The sequence below is a fragment of the Quercus suber genome, unplaced genomic scaffold (genome assembly GCF_002906115.3).
Source record: "Quercus suber isolate HL8 unplaced genomic scaffold, Cork oak 2.0 scaffold_136, whole genome shotgun sequence".
NCBI lineage: Eukaryota > Viridiplantae > Streptophyta > Magnoliopsida > Fagales > Fagaceae > Quercus > Quercus suber.
In genome coordinates, this window is record NW_027069598.1 from 569,120 (window position 1) to 590,481 (window position 21,362).

At 34.5% G+C, this 21,362-nt stretch overlaps 2 protein-coding genes and 1 pseudogene across 2 annotated transcripts in view; all 3 read left to right on the top strand.

The window, feature by feature from the left end:
• Nucleotides 1–7,079: 7,079 nt before the first annotated feature.
• On the top strand, nt 7,080–9,794 carry LOC112009216 (subtilisin-like protease SBT1.8). Its single transcript, XM_065776531.1, is given in 2 exon segments — nt 7,080–7,599; nt 7,602–9,794. Coding segments are annotated over 2 exon segments (2,304 nt in total). The 5' UTR covers nt 7,080–7,100; the 3' UTR covers nt 9,407–9,794.
• Nucleotides 9,795–10,181: 387 nt separating this feature from the next.
• Nucleotides 10,182–11,542, top strand: LOC112009208 (subtilisin-like protease SBT3; annotated as a pseudogene).
• A 9,810-nt stretch (nt 11,543–21,352) lies between these two features.
• The window catches only part of LOC136068824 (secreted RxLR effector protein 161-like), an 899-nt gene continuing 889 nt past the window's right edge, over nt 21,353–21,362 (top strand). The window contains exon 1 of the mRNA XM_065776537.1: nt 21,353–21,359. Coding sequence (XP_065632609.1) covers nt 21,353–21,359 — 7 coding nt within the window. The remainder of the gene's footprint in view (nt 21,360–21,362) is intronic.

Consider the following 21,362-nt stretch of genomic DNA (forward strand, 5'->3'; position numbering starts at 1 on the left):
GCTCTCAAATATGAGAGCGTACGGACAAGAATGCCAAACACTGTTTGGCTTATTTAATTCGTTTTTTCTCTCTCCTCCTATCAGATGTCTCTCTCCTATCTCACTCATCTCTCTCTCTCTCTCTCGGTCTCTCCGTCTGCAACCCATCTCTCTCTCTCTCCATCTAGCATTGTCATCGCCGTCTGGCCACGCCGAGAGACAGACCGCCCAAGCTCGCCACTGTTGCTTGTCGTGTGTCGTGGGTGAGATTTTCTCGCCATGGATGGTGGGCTTGCTCGCTGTGGGTCTGGGTTTTACCGTTGTGGGCATGGGTTTGTTGAATCGATGTTTGAGGCTTGGGTTTGAATGGGTTGTGGGTCTTGGCTATGGTTTTTTTTTTTTTTTTTTTTAGAGCGCTGTGGTTTGATGGGTGGGTTGGGCAATGGGTGGGCTCGGATGGGCAGTGGTAGTGGCGTGCTATGGGCAGTGGTGGTGGTGTTGTGCTGATTTTGGTGATTTGGTTGATTTTGGATTTTAGCTATGGTGGTCGGTGGTAGTGGGTTGGTTGGTTGATTTTGGGTTTTGGTTATGGTTGTCGGCAGTCGTGGATTGTGGTGGTTGTAGGGGTGGGCTACTATGGATAGTGGTGGTGGTGGTGGGGGACTGTGTAGTATATATTACTGTCTGAATTTTTTTTTAATGATATTTTAATGTGTTGTATATATTATTTTAATGTTTAGAATAGAATAATAGAACATCTGATAAATTGTATGTTGTAAAATGATGGGCTAAAATGGTAAAGTAAGTTTTTGATGTGTCAAAATGACATTTTTTTTTAGAGAGCTGATGGGAATGCTCTAAGTGCGTTAACAAAATGAGTGGTTGTAATTTACTGTTACAACGAGTGAAAAGAGTCTGCCGTATAAATCTCTTGCCGTAGCAAATTAATGGTGTTTTTTTTTTGATAATTCAAATTAATGGTGTTATTTTAGAGTTCAACCTCTGCAATTGAAAAATATAGTATGAAAGTAAGCCAATTTTAATTTTCTTAAAAGTTCAGGCATTGGGGTGTTTGGTAGAGTAATTTGAGATGAGATTTTTGTAATTTTTTGTAATTTTTTGAAATACATGTGGGTGAAAAAGTGTGTGAAAATGTATGTAATGTTATTTAAAATATGAAAATGTGAGTTTGAGTAGAATGACCAAACAGTTACCATATCTTGCGTCTTTTTTTTTTTTTTTTTTCGTGTATATATATATATATTTTTTTTAATGAAAGAAGGTTGCTTATTATTTCAAAAAGGGCTTAAATCAGTCTGAACAATAGGAAAAATTGATGTTGGAACATCCTCTATCCATACAACAATATCTGGCAAATTAGCTGCTATTCTCACTGTTTGTTTGTTTAGACCCATTAAAACAGATTATTTAACCTAATAAATTAGCCAAGTAATTACTTAGATTAATTATGATATTTAGGTTAAACAAAGATAAATCATATCATGCACAGCAGCGAAAAAATAAAGAAACACAATATGATCCCTAGGAAAACCATTGAAACGAACCGTTTCAAGGTAAAAACTTAGGGAGGATTTAACTTAACTGTCTTCAAAGTAAAATAAATCCACTAGAAGAGAATTGAAGTTTATACAATAAGATTTAACTCTAAATCTATTGCTACCTCCAGTAGTAACTTATTGACACGACCACATGCAAGCTCCAAATCTACGGACTCCTTCTCTCTTGGATTTGCAGAACACAAACTCCCACGTTTGTGACTTTGAGATTCCAATCAAAGGTTTTATATTACGACTTATTGATTTTGCAGCAACTAGATTCCACCATCACTTGATTGTAGATTTTATTCCAGTAGACACTTTTAGAGTTAGAATGTACAGAACCTCTTAATCTCACAGGAGTAACTCACAAGATTTCCAAGAATCTTCAAAACGCAGTTATGGTTTTCCTTTTTTACATAGGAGTGTTGAATTGAAACTCTAAACCTTTTCGCGGGCTTGGGCCTGATTTAAATTCCGTAGAAATTATTTTTCTGTAATATTTGATTGGTCGAGATTCACAGAATTTCAATTCTTTTTCCTGCGGCTTATATATTCTTGGGTCTTAACTTGAACCACTTTGAGTAATGTCTAACACCTAACCTAGATATGTTTTTGTTCTCGGTTTGCCAACATATATACAAATTGAGATTCTAAACATTTAATCCTATATCTTTAGAACTTACCACTCACCAAACAATGTACAATTTTGTTACCCTCTATATAATTGATTATTGCTTTATCTGGTGATGTGATTAATGTGGTAATTAACCCTCTACATCTAAGGAATTTCTTCCAACCGTAATAGCAACTGATAAAGTTATTCACATGTATAATTTAAAAACAACACAGAATTGAAGTACTGTAATCTTTGTGTATCATGAAAAAAAAACTCTCTCTCTCTCTCTCTCTCTCTCTCTCTCTCTCTCTCTCTATATATATATATATATATTTGAATGCAAAAACTACCAAATGGGACATGCAAAATTACCTCAATGCGGTGAGGGCAGTCCTAGTACATGTGTGGTGGAACAACCATTGAGTAGGTCTTTTCCCTTACATTATAGTGGGGTATCCCTTGGGGTCCACCCAATAGCCAAATTATATATATTATATAAACCCATTCAATATCCAATTCATTTCCTACGTGGAACTCAATGATTTTATCATTTTAAACCATGTTAATTTGAGCGGGTATTTTAGGAGTCAATTACATTATTTAATGGTCTTTAAACAAGTGATCGCATGATGTTAATCATAAAAAGAACATGTCCCAACTTAGACCCACTTCAAAGGACAAATAGGTCTCAAATTTATATATAAAAAAAAAAAAAAAAAAAAAAAACCCTTTTTATTTTTCCATCGTATATCTCTTTGAATGCACTTGTTTTACATTGTGATGTTGCATCCATGGGATGGGAGGGTTACATGGAGAGTCGAACGTATTAAATAGAGCCAGCTTGTCCAGCCAATTATGGCAAAGTAACATTTTCTATTTGCAAATAGTAGACATGACCCTTTTTTTTTTTTTTTTTGGAGGAAAGACATGACCCAATTAAACATCTCTTATGACATTATCCTCTTTTTTTATATTGGTTAATAAGTTGAGTAACCATTGAGCACACTTATCTTGAAAAAAAATTGGAAGCATTATACCAAACAACGGAGGGTTATTTTCATCAAAATAACGGAGGGTTCAATTAAGCAACATAAAGTACCTCAAAATGTCTTACAAGTCATTTTCTGCTCCAATTGCATAGTTTGGTGTCTCATTTCTCCAAGAGAGAAACATGATCTCTAAAAATTGATATTTAACTATCTATATCCACATAATAAGTCTTAGAACAATTTTTTATACCAACTTCATTAATACGATTGACTATGAATTACATAAAAAATGTAACGAGGTGCAATATATGCACCACTCTGTTACCTATTAGCTGTGATCTAATAATTAGTGATATTTCTATATATCTGGCTAATCCGTTAATTTTCTAGCCTTCAATCCATTATATTAAAGATAAGGAGAAAAAAAATTTATATAACCCAAACATTTTTTGCAATATTAGTAGAACAATGAGCAATATATAATATATAGGCTGAAGTTGTACTTAGTTGTCTTTTATTTCTTTTTAAACACCATATTTAATGTGAGAAACGCAACATAAAAAGGCTTAAAACCAGTTAAATTTGCTAAGTTAAAAAGGCTTTAGACACCACGTCTCACCCATCTTGGTTTCCTAGCTAGGATATACCAGCTAATATAAACAATTCATTTATTAACAAACAAACAATAGGAAAAAAAAAACATATCTGTGAATAAACAAATCTACTTACTCCATATCTGCATGATGAATAGAAATAATGGCCAAGCCAGAAATTTTTTTCAACTAAATATAACAAAATTCTTAGGGTAACACTATTAATTTAGCTAGAAAGAGGATCTCAAAAAAAAAAAAAAAAAAAAAAAAAAAAAAAAAAAAAAAGAAAAGAAAAGAGCAGCACAAATTCAAACGTATAATAGATTTAAATATAAAAGAATCAGTATTATATCCAATGGTACAAACCCACAAGCCACTCACACAGCAGCACAAATCCTAGCCTTTCATTCAGCCACAATCCACAAAGGAGAAAAGATCAAAGCCATTAACTACTATTGTTTTAAACTCAAACATGTAGAGTACAACAAATAGAGATAGAGAGGGAGACATAGGTTTGGTTTAGCTATTGGCGATCATCATCATCCAGTGAAGGGCCTTGTGAGCTGACGGCAATCGTCCATGGCTGTCATTGGTGCTCACTACAAACAATGCGTCCTATAGCTGCGTTTTTAGAACACGGCTATAGCTCCTAAAAATGTGGTTAGGTTCATTTGGTTTATAGCTGCATTTTAAGACGTGGCCTATACACTGCAACTATAAGTCCAATAGGTCTATAGCCCCTTTTTCTAAACACGGCTATAGGAACTATTTTAGCCACGTTTTTAAAACGTAGCTACAGGGTTTACATAGGCCGCGTTTTAAAAATGCGGCTATAGACCCTTATATATATATTTTTTTAAAATTGGCTATAGTAGCATTTCAAAACGCCACTATAGCCAAAAACTACCAACAAAAAAAGTTTGATTGAAATTTTAATTAAATTAAGAAATACAAAACAAAACAAAACAAAATACAAACCCAGCAAATTCAAATTCAAACACAAATTCAGAAAATTCAAAATCAAACACAACATGTTCCAAAATACAAGAACACAATACAAGAACACAAGCAGAACATCTCCTTCAACGAAACCAACCCAAATTGAACACACAATCTATTCAAGGAAAACAAAAGTACAAGCTCAGAAACACAATTACCATGTGGACTCGATGCCTTGAGTAGCACACTAGCACTGCTCAAGGCATAGAGTCCACGTGGTGATTGGTGGCATGATTGGGTCTGGTGTGCATTGCAACCGTAAGAGACATCTAGGTTTTTACTTTTCCTTTTATTTTATTTTTTCTTTTATACTGAGTCTTAGGGGTTTGTAATTGAAGACTTTTTTTTTTTTTGGGGTCATTAAGGCCTTGTTATTTTGTATTATTTTTTGGGTTTGTTGTATTTGTACCAATTTAATTAAATTTTTTTTTAGGGTTTTTATAGACTGGTTCAGAAGTTTCAAGGATCAATTATGAAAAATTGAAGGTTTTTTTTTTTTTTAATTTTTTAATTTTATTTTTTTAGAGGGGGCTGTTAGTATTTTTTTTTTTTTAAATTGTAAATTTCTTAAGAGAGTCAATTTCGTACCCAAGGCTGTATCGGTTTCACCAGTGGAACGATATATTTCGGTACCGGTCAATACCGGTGTATCATTTCGAGTTTACTATTATATATATATATATATATCTACATATCTATGTAAGTGTGTGTGTATGTATATATATAATAAATATAAAAGTTTACTATAAAACATTTCCTCATTTAAGAAAAAATTATTCATGGTATCAATTAAAAGAAAAAAAGAAAAAACACAATATAAAAAATAGAAAGTTTAAAAGTTACCATTGCATACTAAGAAAACAAATAATACTAATAAGTTAATGCAAATAAGTTACCATTCTGCTCTAACAAAATCCAAAAATTACAAAACTTAAAAAAAAAAAAAAAAAACTTTTCTCTATACCGGCCGGTATTGCCGAAATTAGTCAGTATGGCCGGTACAGCCAGTATTTAAATCGGTACAAAATGTTGATGTTTCGATACCGGTGTACATATCGGTATGGTACATACCGACCAGTATGGCCAGTACCAGTACGGTATTAACTACCTTGAAATTTCTCCCACCCTCTAATGGAAAATTCAAAAAAGTCAATGGGGCCATTTTAAAGATGCGAATATACTTTCTCTCATACTGTAAGGCAAGGTAATGCAGCTGCCCAGAAAGCAAGGCTTTCTTTTCCTCTATTAGTCTAGATGGAGTTTGTTCCACCAGATGATTCTATTATAGTTGCTGATTTTTTAGCTCTTTATTAATATTCAAGTTCGGTATTTTTTCTCCAAAAAAAAAAAAAAAGGAAAAAGAAAAAGATGCAAATATTCAACCCTAGACTAGACATGAATTCTAGATGGCTAGTGAATTGACATGGAGAAAATTTTTTTTTTCCTTCTTTATAATTTATATGATGCAAAAAAAAAAAAAAAAAGAGTTGAATTTTGAAGATGCATAAACACATAATGAGATGGATTACACCCCAGATTTAACATACATCAAAGAATTAAATTGAAACCATAAATCTACATGAATGAAATTCCGAGTGGATAATAATTCAAGAAGCATGAGTCAAATCGTGCAATGCAGATGCATCCAAGGCTCCGCTGTCTTTTCTCTTTTCCTCTTGTTGCCTCTTATTGAAGCCTTTATGTTTTTGTTTTTTTTTCTTCTAATGATTAGTGTTGCTATTTCTTTAAGCCAATCCAATAAGCCTGATTGCCAAAAGCTTCAAACGCCACAAATTTTTATAGATAGGTCACTCATATTAGAAATAAATACTCATAATGAACTATTATGTAACAATTTAAAATTTAAAAACTTGTAAAAGAAAATTATAAAAGTTCTATTTTTTTTTTGATCTATAACTTGATATATCAAGTTTCATTTTTATTAATTTTAATTTCTTAATAATCCTCTAAACAAAATTTCTAGAACTACTACTCTCTGGCTTCGGTCAAATCAGGATTAATTTGGGTTTGAAAAAAGAAAAGAAAAAAGGTTAATGAGTTCAGCTTGTAGACCCGAGTGAGCTTTAACTGGTAGAATTATTAGTTTTTGATACCAAATTGTCATAGAAAAGATGATCGTACTGGACAGGATTTTACAAGGGGTCCACAAAAAAGATATTTCACAAAAAAGATAGTCCACAAAAAAGATATTCCACTTCTTCTATTTTTGTGTCCATGTAAAGGATGATTCTAAGATATTTCACATACCAAAAAAAGTGAGTGCATGCATTAAAGTTATTACCCTATATATTGGCCCTTCTAGTAGCATTGTTTCCAAGTCCAATAGCCCACCACTACCATAACCATGAAGATGAGTTTCTCCCATCTGATTTCACAGTGTAAACTACTCTGTTTGCTATTGTTTTTGCTTACTTTTGTCAATGCAGTGTCCAAATCTGAAAACTACCAAACATATATCATCCACATGGACCATACTCACAAGCCTGAATCTTTCTTAACCCATGAGTCATGGCATCGTTCCATCCTAAAATCATTGTCGTCATCTCCTGCTGATGACAAAGAACTATTGTTGTACTCATACAACCATGTCATGCACGGCTTTAGCGCTAGGCTCACACCCTCTCAGCTATCTGAGATTGAGGAATCTCCATCTCACCTTGCCACTAACCCAGAGTCCTTTGTTAAGCCAATGACAACCCACTCCCCTGAGTTTCTTGGGCTACAACAAAACTTTGGCATCTGGCCTACTGCCTCGTATGGAGAAGATGTGATCGTAGGCGTGGTTGATACGGGAGTTTGGCCAGAAAGCAAGAGTTTTAACGACGAAGGTATGCCACCCGTGCCGAAAAATGGAAGGGCAAGTGTGAGAATGGCACGGCTTTTAGCCCTTCAAACTGCAACAAGAAACTCATTGGGGCTCGATTTTATAACAAAGGAATCCTAGCTCAGGGTTACAACCTGAATGGCGAATTTCTTTCTCCAAGAGACTTCGATGGTCATGGAACGCACACAGCATCCACAGCAGTTGGTAACAATGTTCCTGGAGTAAGTTACTTTGGATATGCAAGAGGCACAGCCATTGGGATGGCTCCTCGTGCACGTCTTGCTGTCTACAAAGCCCTTTGGCTAAAAGGCGGACACGGTGTAATGTGTGATGTTCTTGCTAGCATGGAACAAGCAATTCTTGACGGGGTTGATATAATGTCTTTGTCTCTTGGCTTTCATATGACATCTTATTTCAATAATGATATTGCCTTGGGTTCTCTTTCAGCAATTGAGAAAGGGATTTTTGTTGTTTGTGCTGCCGGCAATGATCGTCATTTTAAAATAGTAGACAATGTAGCACCTTGGATCACAACTGTTGGGGCTGGCACACTTGATCGAAGTTTCAATGCAAAAATGACTCTAAAAAATGGGGTTTCCATTGAAGGTACATCATACTTTCCAAAGAGCGTTTTCTTTACTGATTTGCCTTTGTACTATGGCAAAGACAACGTGAGTAAAGCAATTTGCATGGACAGAACATTGGATAGAAAGGAGGTTGCTGGAAAGGCAGTCATCTGTGATTACTCAGGGTCAAATGTTTCTCAACAAATTGAGGAGGTTGAAAGGGCAGGTGCTTCGGCGGCTATCATCACAGATTTATTCTTACCATTATCACATGAGAAGTACCTCATGTTGCCAGAAAACAGCTTTCCGAGCCTTATTTTGCCAACTGGTTCGGGGACTTTGGTTAAAGAGTATGTGAAAAGGGTGAAAAACCCGAAAGTGAAAGACATGAGTTTTGTGTTAACGAGGTTGGGTACAAAGCCTGCCCCTCAAGTGGCCAGTTTCTCTTCAAAAGGTCCAAATCCAATCAGTCCAGGAGTTTTAAAGCCAGATATTATTGCTCCAGGAGTTGATGTTTTAGCCGCGTCTGTACCCGAGTCCATCAAAGTCGGAAACTATGATTTGGTTACAGATTATAAACTCATGTCGGGCACATCAATGGCAACACCACATGTTGCTGGCGTTGGAGCTTTACTGAAAGCAGTCCATCCAGAGTGGAGCCCAGCAGCTATCCGGTCGGCTATGATGACCACAGCCTATGCCATGGACAATACTGGCACAATTATTAAAAGCGAATTTACAAATGAATTAGGCTCCCCTCTGGAGTTTGGGGCTGGCCACATCGATCCGAATAAAGCGATGGATCCAGGACTCATCTATGACATGGGTTTCCAAGATTATGTTGATTTTCTGTGTGGCGTGGAACACACTAAGGAGCAAATGAGTGCTCTCATTAGACGACCTCAATGGAGTTGCAGCAACAAATCTAATGATGATCTAAACTATCCCTCTTTCACGGCCGCACTCACAACCAAAACCATATATCCAGTGGCAATGAACTTTGGCAGGGTTGTGACAAATGTTGGAAACGATAAAGCTGTTTACCGGGCATATTGGAACATTCCCACCGGATTGAAAGTAAGTGTTAAACCAACGACTCTTACATTCACCCGCAAATATCAGACTCGAAGTTTTGTTGTGAGCATTGAGCTCGATAGAAAATTTTCTCAAAGGGTAATTTATGGTTTTCTCAAATGGATAGATCAAGATAGCCACGTAGTATCAAGTCCTATAGTGGCTATCAATATTGACGATTTCTAGTAGACAATATTGGCATGTTCCCGTGCTAAATACTATGATCAATTGCTGAGGGAACAGGTTAAAGTCGTCTAAGTTGTGGTCTAGGTTGTTGCTGTGTTCCTTTTTTTGTTATGCTCTGTTCTGTAGCTTGTGCTCTGTTTTATTCAATGTAACTTTGCTTGGTTGTTATGAATGAAAGGTTCAGTTTGTTTTCAAAAAAAAAAAAAAAATTGCTGAGGGTGTCTAGGCTATATTCCTTCTCAGTTCAAATAAAGGGTTTGTTGATCAAGCAAATCTCAAAAGACTGTTGTGCTATAACTATATGTTGGCTATGTGATGTAAGATTGAAGTTGTCATATATGGTAGTTTTTGTATGTGCCAATAAAATTAGTGGTCCTAATTTACTGTTAGGACCAGTGGAAAGAGTCTAGCGTGTAATACTTTTGCAGTAGCCAGAGATGGTGTTGTTTTTGAGTTCACCCTCTGCAGTTGAATAAGACAGTATAATAGAATGCCAATTTTAATCTATTTAAAAGTTGCTATATATATATATATATATATATATTAAGAATCCTGTCTAAAATTTTGATTAGATCAACTAAACTATATCACGAAATACAATAGAAGCTACATCTTCAAGTGTGTCTTGTAACCATACTTGAGGCTGGTCTGGAAACTTTTGCCTTCTAGAGACTAGCAAGCGCATGAGCAACAATATTACCGTTGCGTGTAACATCTGAAGATGTGATTGTAGGCATTATTGATACTGGAATTTGGCCAGAGAGTGAGAATTTTAATGACGAGGGTATGTCACCAGTGCCACAAAAGTGGAAAGTAAAGTGTGAGAATGGCACAACATTTAACCCTTCAAATTGCAACAGGAAGCTGGCACACTTGACTGAAGTTTCCAAGCAACAGTGTAGAAAGTGGGGTTTCCCTTGAAGGTACATCACACTTTCCTGTGAGTGTTTTCATTACTGATTTACCTTTGTACTATGGCAGAGGCAACTTGAGCAAAGTAGTGTGCAACCAGACAGCATTGGAAACGAAGTTGTTGGGAAGGTAGTTCTCTGTGATTATAACACCGAGATTTATGTTAGTGAGCAACTTAAGGAGGTCGAGAGAGTAGGTGCTTATGCAGCTATATTCTTGAGTTTAAACATATCCTATTCTTTAGATCCAGATGGATACTACATTCCAAGCCTCATTTTACCAGCTGCTTCAGAAAATTTGATTAAAGAGTATGTATAACAAGGGTGAGAAACCCAAAGGTGAAAAGCATGAAGTTTGTGTTGACAAGGCTGGGTACAGAGCCTGCACCTCAAGTGGCCTATTTCTCTGCAAAAGGACCAAACCCAATTAGTCCAGGAGTTCTAAAACCGGATATATTCTGGCTCCAGGAGTTGATGTGCTAGCTGCAGTTTCACCCATCATACCATACAGGCAAGTCAAAAAATATTATTTGGCTTCAGATTATGCATTAAGCACATCAACGGCGACACCACATGTTGCTGGTTTTGGAGCTTTATTGAAAGCACTCTACCCTGAGTGGAGTCCAGCAGCTATTCAATCAGCTATTATGACCTCCGCCTATGCTAAAGACATTATTGGCGCAATTTTGAAAGACCAAAGGACAGGTCTTTCCGCTACACCTCTACCTTTTGGGGCTGGCTATATCAATCCAAACAAAGCCACGGATCCTGGACTCATCTATGACACAAGTTTTCAAGATTATATGGAGTTTCTGTGAGGCCTTGGGTACACTAAAGAGCAAATGAGTGTTATCATTAGAAGAAGTACCTGGAGTAGCAGCCACAAATCTATAAATTATCTAAATTATCCCTCTTTCATTGCTGTACTCTCCAACGATACCAGATATCTAGTGGCACAAAACTTTAGTAGGGTTGTGAGTTGTGACAAATATTGGTAATGATATTGCTGTTTACCAATCACATGTGGAGAATGTTCCTAATGGAATGAGAATCGGAGTTGTACCTGAGACTCTAACATTTACACACAAAAATCAGAAGCAAGGTTTTGTTGTGAGCATTAATTGAGATTGATAGAGCATTTTCAATGGTAATCTATGGTTTTCTCAAATGGGTTGATAAACATAACCACATAGTATCAAGCCCCATAGTGACTATCAATTTCTAGCTAAAATTTTATAAGGATTAAGTGTCTGATTGGCATTAAATAATAAGTCCCATTTTTGCTTTTTAATTTTTATGTGAATCTTTTTAAAATCTCTTCTTTTTTTCTTACTTTTTCTCACTTTAAGCCGCAAATCTATGAAAACATTATTATTTTAGTTTTTTTAATATATAAATATTTTTATTGAGAACATTATTAATATTGTAGTTGGGATATTTGAAAATGATATTAAGAGTCTGTTTGGGATCTGCTTATTTTGCTGAAACTGAAAATATTTTGCTGAAAGTACTGTAGATAAAAGTAAAAGTTAGCTGAAATAGTATAATAGGACCCATGAATAGTATCAAAAAGTGCAATGAAACCCATAAATAGTAATAAAAATAAACTAAATAATATAATAAGTTGACTTTTTAATTTAAAGCTAAACAGCCAACAAGTCAAATAATAGTATCAAGTTATATTTAAAGTAGTTTACTAGGTTATATTATATTTCAAAAGCGTCATATACCTTAGGGCCTAGGCCTAAGGATCCAAATAAAAAAGCCCTATAGTAAAAAATTTAAGGCCCAATCCAAATAAAAGAAGTCACATCTTGTGTGTTTATAATTGGTTAAAAAAATAAAAGGTCGCATACCAATAAAAAAAAGACCTCACCCAAATCTCAACAATGTTTTTTAGAGAAATAATTAGTGTTTACATTAAAATTGATAAAATGCTGGTTTAGATTGATTAAAATAACCATATTATCCATCAATTGAATCTTGAGATGTTAGCAAAATTTAAATACAAAAACTTAAAATAATAATTTTGTATTTCAAGAAGAGAGAAACATTTAAATATTGTAATGAGATACAAAAATTCTAACTGAATATAAAAATGATCTAATTTAGAATTATCGCCCTTAAGCATCAAATTGTATTTTTGTTTGAATGTACTAATATTGTTTTACAAAACACTTTCCTAGGTTACATAAAGATCTCTTATTTGGGTGTAATATACAGAATATTCCGTCTTTACATGCTATTAGAGCAATGACATTGTTGTTCATATTAGCACTTTCACCCCATCCATATGTAGCCAATATCATATCTAAGCCCATTGAGTTTCTTTTTGAGCTTCCAAATCTCATAACTCGGAAAATCTTAAAACGAATTAGCTCAATTTCATTGAAAACACTTCAATTAATGGGTCCTCCACATGCCCTCGCGTGCCTCTATAAGATTTATTACGTCAATCCATGTGCTACATGTGTCACCTTGCACCAACATTAACCAATTATGTGTCAGATGTTGTAACTACAACCTGCCACCTCAGCACATATCCACCAGCCACCATTTTAACATGGCCACATCAATAGCCACATTAGCATTTTTCACAAATTGTGCCATATTTTTTATAAAAAAAAAATTAAAAAGAATCAACCACAGCATTTTTCATGTCAGCATGTGTCATATCACTTTTTTTTTTCGTGCTGATTTTCAATTTTCTGTTTATTTTTACATTTGACACTTCTAAATGCCACAAAATAATGTCATTATCAACCTATTCAAGTTGTTCCTAGACAGTTACACCTAAGTCATAGTTGATGCATGGATGTAAAAAAGCCAACAAATTTGCATCATGGCGTAATTGAGCTGGTGGTTGCAGCGAAAAGTTGTTGATAAGATCATTGAGGAAAGCAATCAAGAATTCTAGCTTAGAGAAATCACATAACGAAAATTTCAATTTTGTTTATACATGGTCTGATGTGTACGGCTGAAGTCGTAACGTAAGTTGCAATATATTTGTGATGTGTGAATTATATCTTTTAACTGCGGGATCTAGAGTGATCCTAGTATCGATTCTATTTATTTGAAAGATAGTAAATTAGAAGTAATCCGAAATGTATTACAAAAATAGTATATCAAAGGGTGTGATCAATGTGAAGTGATGAAAGCTTGTACACGAATTGGCTATGCTTACGCATCGACGCCAATCTAAGGAGTATCATAGATGAAAGTTAGCATGGGAAAAAATCGTAGTACCTGCATACTGACTAGTGCTAAAACCATTGATTATGATGTGCACTCAAGTGGGAGATGCTAGTTTATAGTTTTGATGGGTGATTACGGCATAATATGAAGTACTCTCACATATGCTAACGGCTCACTTAATGGATGGTATTGACTCACAATTAGCAAATCGTAAATGTATTACTATATTTGTAGAAGGGTTAGTGTCTTTGGGATATAGATATACCTATTACCAAGAGGCATTTGAGTGTCTATAAATAGGACTGTCAATTGTTTTGGACACTAAATTTTTTCTACAGATACCGTTTTATGTTTGCGATCACCACCTAATATGGATAATTAAAACAGACCCTCTGCTTCATTTTTGTTATGACTTAGTATTGGATCCTTGTAATGGGAAAATTAGTGTGTATTTTAGGAGTATATACCCTCTCCCTCTTATATAAGAGTAGATTCCAAAGTGGGTGGGACCCAACTCTTTGTGAGAGGGGGGTAGGGGAATATACTCCCAAGTACACAATAATCAAACTTTCTTATGGTTGCCTAATGTTTTGAGAAGATTGCTATAATTTTATTTTTTAATAGATAGTAATACTTATTAGAATACGTACGAAAATAGTAATACTGATATTTTAAACTGGGTTTATAATATATTATATAACCAAAATACAATTACAAAAGAGTGAAACCTTTGTAGTTGTAGACTAAGGTTATAAATAATGGACATTAGATACACATAACCAATATGGGATAAAATTCCTAATTTTTTTTTTAGTAAATAATAATACTTATTAGAATACATACGAAAATAGTAATATTAGTGTTTTAAACCGAGTTTATAATATATTATATAATCAGAGTACGACTACAAAATGATTTAACATTTGTAGTTGTAGACTGTGGTTATAAATAGCGAATACTAGAAGATGATTTGATTTGACATGAAGAAGATGATTTGATAAAACTTTCTTAAGCTTTGTATGTTGCTATTCAACTCTTATATAACACTAGTCGCAAATCCATGTGATGCATGGAATATACAACTATTTTGTAACATAGTATAATATATGATTTATTCTATAAAACGTACTGGACATATTATTTTTAAAATTATTTTTCATCTCTCCGTCTCTACAAATATATCATTCTATTATATTGATTTTTTTTTTTGAAAAACTTAGGTGCATTCGATTGATATTATTCCATTATTGTTTTTGAGATAAAAATAGAAATACTGTTTTTTTTCAAGTGATTTATATTATTCAAACTTTTGTATAGTGTGTTATGATTTTTTTTTTTCTATAACTAAAATTTTTAAGTTCCAAAATTAATTATTTGAATTTCTCATTCTCTTAAGAAGACTATTATGATAACCAAACCCATCACAAATTTATAATGGATATTACTCAAATAATTTATAGAAACATTCAAATACATAATCATTTCACTTCTAAAATATCTAAAAATTAATTCAAACCAACACTATAAGAGAGATAGAGAGTACGTGTGATAAATAACTCAAAAAACACACCACCAAAGTGTATCATCCAAAAGTAGAGAAAAAATAAATAAATAATCATCAATCTAAATTAGAGTTGCAAGAAAAAAAATTAATAAGAGAGAGAGAGAGAGAGAGAGAGAGAGAGAGAGAGAGAGAGAGAGAGAACAATCACCTTTTTTAATTGGAAGAGAATTGATTATTATGTCTTCCTCAGCAGAAAGGAAAAACAAGGGAGAAGCACCTGCACATGGCTTATATATATATGTGTATATATATATATATATATATAAAATTGGACCTAAGGGGGCCTGGGCCCCCACTTGGGTCCGTCCTTGTATACATATCTTTAGGCAATTAGCTCAAAGATAGTATGTAGTCTGCAAGTTATTTTATATTAAAATAAAAAATTATGATAGACAATTAAGATAATTATAATAAATATTATATTAAATTTCTTGAAATAGAAATTTAGTTGAAAACTTGGTGTAGAATTTGAAATTTCTTGAAACTTAGATAATAGAGTTCTCCCTCGATTAAACTATCTTCTTTTTTTCTTGTTAATCCCTCAATTAAACTGTCCTAACAATTAATAAGATAAATAGAATCTTAATTGAAAAGAAAATTTTTAATTTCTTGAAACTTAGGTAATTGAGTTTAAGCTAAATTAAATTGTCCTAACAAGTAATAAGATAGACTAATTTAGTAATTATAATGAGAGTTTAGCCACTTGTACATAGCAAAGAAAGTCATTTTACACAACAACGGCTTAAAGGATCCAACTTGTATAATATAGTATATAATATGAACATTTTACTTTAATAAATTCATAAAAATTTAATCATTTTAACTAATTTAAACCTGTAATTATTTTTATATTCTTGATTCCATGTGTTTGTTAAATTTTCTCTTTCCTTTTGATTGATGGTTTTTGCTTAAATTTTTGTCAAAAGTAACTAAACATGAGGATTAAATTTTCTTTTTCCTTTTCATGGTTTTAGTCGTTGTCAAATGGCCCAAATCAACTAAATATTAAGAAGAATTTTATATTGTAAATAGGGACGGAGGCATATATTGACCATTGCCACCCCAAATTAATATATATATACAAATATATACACGCGCACACACACATTAATTTTAGTAATTATGTTCTATAAAATTATATTTTGCCCCCCTTAACAATATCATTGATTCTTTTTAGAGTAACGCTACAGTTACAAACTTATTTACATCATTTTTATAAACTGTTGAGGTATAAATTTTTATTAGTTCGTATCTGAGCCTATCACTTACATTACTTTTTTACTTATTAATAATTACTAACTATATCAGCAATATACCTTTAGCATTTTCCTCATTTTAAAGGTTATTAAAATTTTTTTATAGATCTAGAATCTAAAACAACATATACTAGCCCAAAAAATTTGTGCAACAACAAAAATCACCAATAGCAAAACTAAAAAAAAAATTAAGTCCAATTAACCAATTTTACTCAAGCAAGCAACTAGCCCTTTAAAAAGTTTTAAATAGAATAATTTTGTCTTTACCCAGTAGATGCACACATCAAAAAAAAAAAAAAAAAACTTAGCGCCTAAGAAGTTGCTGAGCTAGTGGTCCGAGTCCCCCCCCTTAACTTAAAGTTTTGGATCCGTCCTGATTGTAAATCTATTATTATTATTATTATTATTATTATTATGCCAATTTAAATTGGTTTCTTATATAAAATCTATAAAAATTATATTGACTTAAGAAATATTTTTAGAAATTTTTGTGGGAAAAGAAAAAAGTATGTAATTTAAAAAAAAAATTTTTTTTCTATAAAATTGGAATCAAAAGTTTTTATTTTTTATTTTTTATAATAATCCATTAACAATGGTCCTAAGAGCAACTATTATACCCTTTTAAAAATGGGTAGGGATTGTGATCACTGTATCAGTCACTGGACACAAGCTTTATCTTTTATATATAGAATTTTGTTAAAAGATACTATAAGGGTAGTTGTTAATGAACTATTTTAAAAAAGTATTTCAATGGTGAAAGTTCAGAGCTATAGAAGAAGATAACATGAGGAGAATTGTGCAAACAATGGTGGTTCCAATTATGCTTGTGCTAGTAATCCTTCCTTTTTGGTGGAGGCGTCAAGTCTTGATTGCGTTTTAGCTAGATTGTTATTAACGTTGTGGGATAATCATTTTAAATTGAGTATTTGTGTTGGTACTTGCTCTGAACTGTTTTGCAAAAACTCTCTCGCAGATGTCATCTATAGTTGTATTTTGATTGTGCAGAGTCCATGTCAACCAGTTTTAGATCAGGTACTAAGACCATTATGTTCATATTTCGTTCATTATTAGGAAATATATATAATATAATATATAAGGGATGGTATTAATTTGAAAGATGTGAATAAACTAGAAGACAATATGGATACCTGCTACAGATCTTTTAAGTAGAAGAATTATTAGCAAGCAATAGAAGAAAGAAATAATAATATTAGGTTTATGACTAGTATAAGATGTGGTAAATGCTAAATTTTTAGCACTTAACACACCAAATACAAAAAATCACCTTCATAAAATGTGTGATTTGGCTTTTGCTATAGTGATGTTCTAATAATAGTACTGTACCAGCAGATGTGCTATTTGTTTTTATTTATTTATAATTATTCAAAATTTCTCTCTCTTCCATAAAAAAATATATTACTTAATTAAAATTCCACCATTTGACATGTCTAATTAGTTGACATATGTCATATTAGGTGATTTATCTTAGTGATACTAGCTTCTAACTCCATGCATATGCATGAATCTACTTAAAAATATACAATAAAATGTATAATATAATTCTTACTCTCAGTTTCACTTATTATTATATATATGTAGATTTGGTATTACTAAATCTTTGACATGTAAACCAATCAAGCCAAAACTTGGCTCATGCCAACACATCACAATTTGCAATGATTGCCAGGTGTACTCATTAGATGACACAAAATGAAATTAGACACTTTTGCCACATGCATGCATGTTGTTTAAAGGTACTATAAGAGCATTCGCAATTGGTATGGTATATGCCAAATGTAAAGAAAATTTAGCATGTGAGGCCCAAAGTAGCTCAGCAGCCGGAATGCTAAAAATGTAAAAATGTAAAATTTTTTGCCAAAGTGCTACAGTACCATCGTAAATATATGATGACACTCTAGTTGAATGGTATAAACAAATATAATTTTTTAATACACACTCTCTCTCTCTCATACTTTTTAATTCCCTGAAATTTCTCTCTCTCTCTCTCTCTCTCTCTCATTATTTCTCTTCTCTTCTCTCTCTTCCTTCTCTCTTTCTCATTTGCTCTCTCCTCTCTTTAGACCCAAAACCCCATTTGCTCTCTCCGATGGCCCCCTCTCTCTCTCTCATTTGGTGGTTGTTATGGGTTTCTCTATCTCTTTATCATCGTTTTTTTTTTTTTTTGGATTGTGGTAGTGTGGACCTGGTGGCTTGGCCACCGCAGATGAAGCATAAGCTAGGGTCGCCGATGAAGCATGACCCTCTCTCTCTCTCTCTCTCTCTCTCTCTCACATCCAGTGGTTTGTTGGGGTTCAGTTATGGATTTTGTAGTTTGCTATGTTGGTGGTTTGTTGGTGATTGGTGATTTTTTGATTTTGGTTTATTGGTGTGGTGGTGGTGATTTTGCTATGGATTTTGGCTGGGTGGTGAGATCGGTGGTCGGGTTTGATTTTGCTATGAATTTTGGGTTTTGATTTTGCTATGAATTTTTAGTTTTGATTTTGCTATGGATTTTGGTTGGGTGACGAGACTAGGATTCTGGGTGGGTGGTGTAACTATATTGCTTAGTGGAGGTGGGTGGTGTGATTTAGAAGTTGGACGGTGGTGGTGGTGGTGGGTGGTTGAGAGAGTAAGAGAAATAGAGATCAGAGAGAAAAGTAGGAAATATTTTTATATTATTTTAATGTGTACTATGGTAAAATAAAAGTTGAAATGCTGGGTGTATTGTAAAATAATATTGTATAATTGATGAAGCAGGTTTTTGAGATGGTAAAATAGAATATGATAGGATTTGCGGTTGTGAATGCTCTAAGTCTATAATTGTACATTCTTGGAGTGCAACCAAATGTCAAGTTCATAATATTTTTACAATAAATTGTGAGTGATAATGTATTATTGATGAGTAAAAAAATGAAGTTTGTGATAGGCCCAAATTATAACCAATAAAATCTAGGTGGGATATTATTTAAATTGATCATCCAAAATTATGTATATATTTTTTACCAAAAATACACGAGGGATGGAGGATTCCAAAATTGTATATATAGTATTACATTAGATTTCAATAGAAGAAGAAAGTTTAGAGTTATCGAAAAAGATAAAATGAAAAGAATGGTGGAAATGATGGTGGTGCTATTTATGCTTGTGCTTGCTAGTAATCCTTCCCTCTTGAATATAATAACGCCAAATCTTGAATGCAGATATAACTGTTTTGCAGATTGTCACAGTCGGGAAAAAGATCCTTTGAAATTGAGTATTTGCTGTGTGTTAATGTATATTATGTTATGGGCTTTAGGCCCAGCTAGTTTACTTGTATAGCACACTTGTACTTGTACTACACTTTACTTGTACCGCACACATATGCTTACTTGTACCGCACACATATGCCTCCTATATAAAGGCATCACATGTATATTTTTGATTATGAAATACAATACTACGATTCAGTATTTCTAACATGGTATCAGAGCCACTGCTCTAATCCTTTGGTGTGTCGCTCTTAAGCAGTCTTGTCTTCTTGGGTGTCATCTGCAGCCGTTGTTGTGAGCAGCACCACTGCCCCCACCGCGACTCCAGTACATCAAAGACCACTGCCTTGCCGCCACCATCGCTTCCGCCTCTCCGATCAGACCACAGATTGTACCATCGGAAAGAAATATCTCCGATCTACTTTTCTGTGAAATTTCATCGTCAACGGACCAGACACGCGCCTCTACGCGCCACTACAATTCTCGGCGTCCCTGCCACGCGCCGCCAAGAACCTTCATGCGCCACCACGCGCCCCCATGCGCTTCCACTCTCCTCCACGCTCCCCCACGCGCCCCCACGCGCCGGACACACGCTCCACGGTCTGCTGACGTCAGCCCTAGTGACGTCATCAGTGCTTACGTCAGCACATGTCAGCTTGCTTACGTCATCGTTCCAGACCGTTGACCGGGTTGACTTTGACCGCGTTGACTTTGACCGTTGACTTTTTGCCAGAGTTGACTTTTGCAGTTCAGGTTCTCCTTACTTAGTTTTTCGCGTAGATTTCATTTTTGTAGTCTGTTTTTGCATATTGTGTTTCTAAATGGATAAAAAGGATGTTTTTCTTCCTCGCCTCATCAATACTGTATTGGAGGGGAACAAAAATTACTTATCTTGGTCTCAAGCTATGCGCAGTTTTCTTAAGGGTCGCATGCTCTGGCATTACTGTACTGGTTCAATTACCATTCCTGTCAAGGGAGCAAGTGAAGAAGATGCTGCCTTCCTTGGTCGCATAATTGAATGGGATAATCACAACCATATGATCCTCACATGGATTCGGAACACTTCCATTCCCTCCATCTCCAATCTGTTGGGCAGCTTTGATGATGCAAAATCAGCATGGGATATGTTGGCCAAAAGGTACTCCACTACTCACGGATCCATGAAATATCAGTTGGTAGTTGAATTGCATCAACTTCGACAAGAACCAGGGCAATCCATCAATGACTACTATGATCAACTTCGCTTCATTTGGGACCAAATTGACCTTTCTGATCCGATTTGGGCATGCTCACAAGATGCTCAGTAATATGCTACAGTTAGAGATGAATTTCGTCTCTATGAGTTTCTGATGTCACTTCACAAGGACTTTGAGCCCATCCGAGGTCAGCTTCTTAATCGCAGTCCTCCTCCCTTTCTTGACACTGCTGTAAACGAGTTGGTTAGAGAAGAAGCTCGGCTTGCAACCCTTCAAGCCCAGAATAAGTTCAATGTTTTGGCTATTACTCCTTCTATTGACCAACCTCAGCAATCAGGTGATTCTTCTGGCTCTAGTAATCGTCGCAAGCAGACCAACAAGAAGTTCTGCAATTATTGCAAGCGTCCTGGCCACACCATTGAGACTTGTTACCGTCGCAACAAATCTACTGCTGCTGTTGCTAATACTGAGCCTACTCCGCCGATGCCTTCCACTTCAGCTGAGTCCTAGTCTTCTGGATCCACTATCAACCTCTCACCCACTGAACTACAGGAGATCATAGCTCAGGCTGTTCGTATGGCTGGTA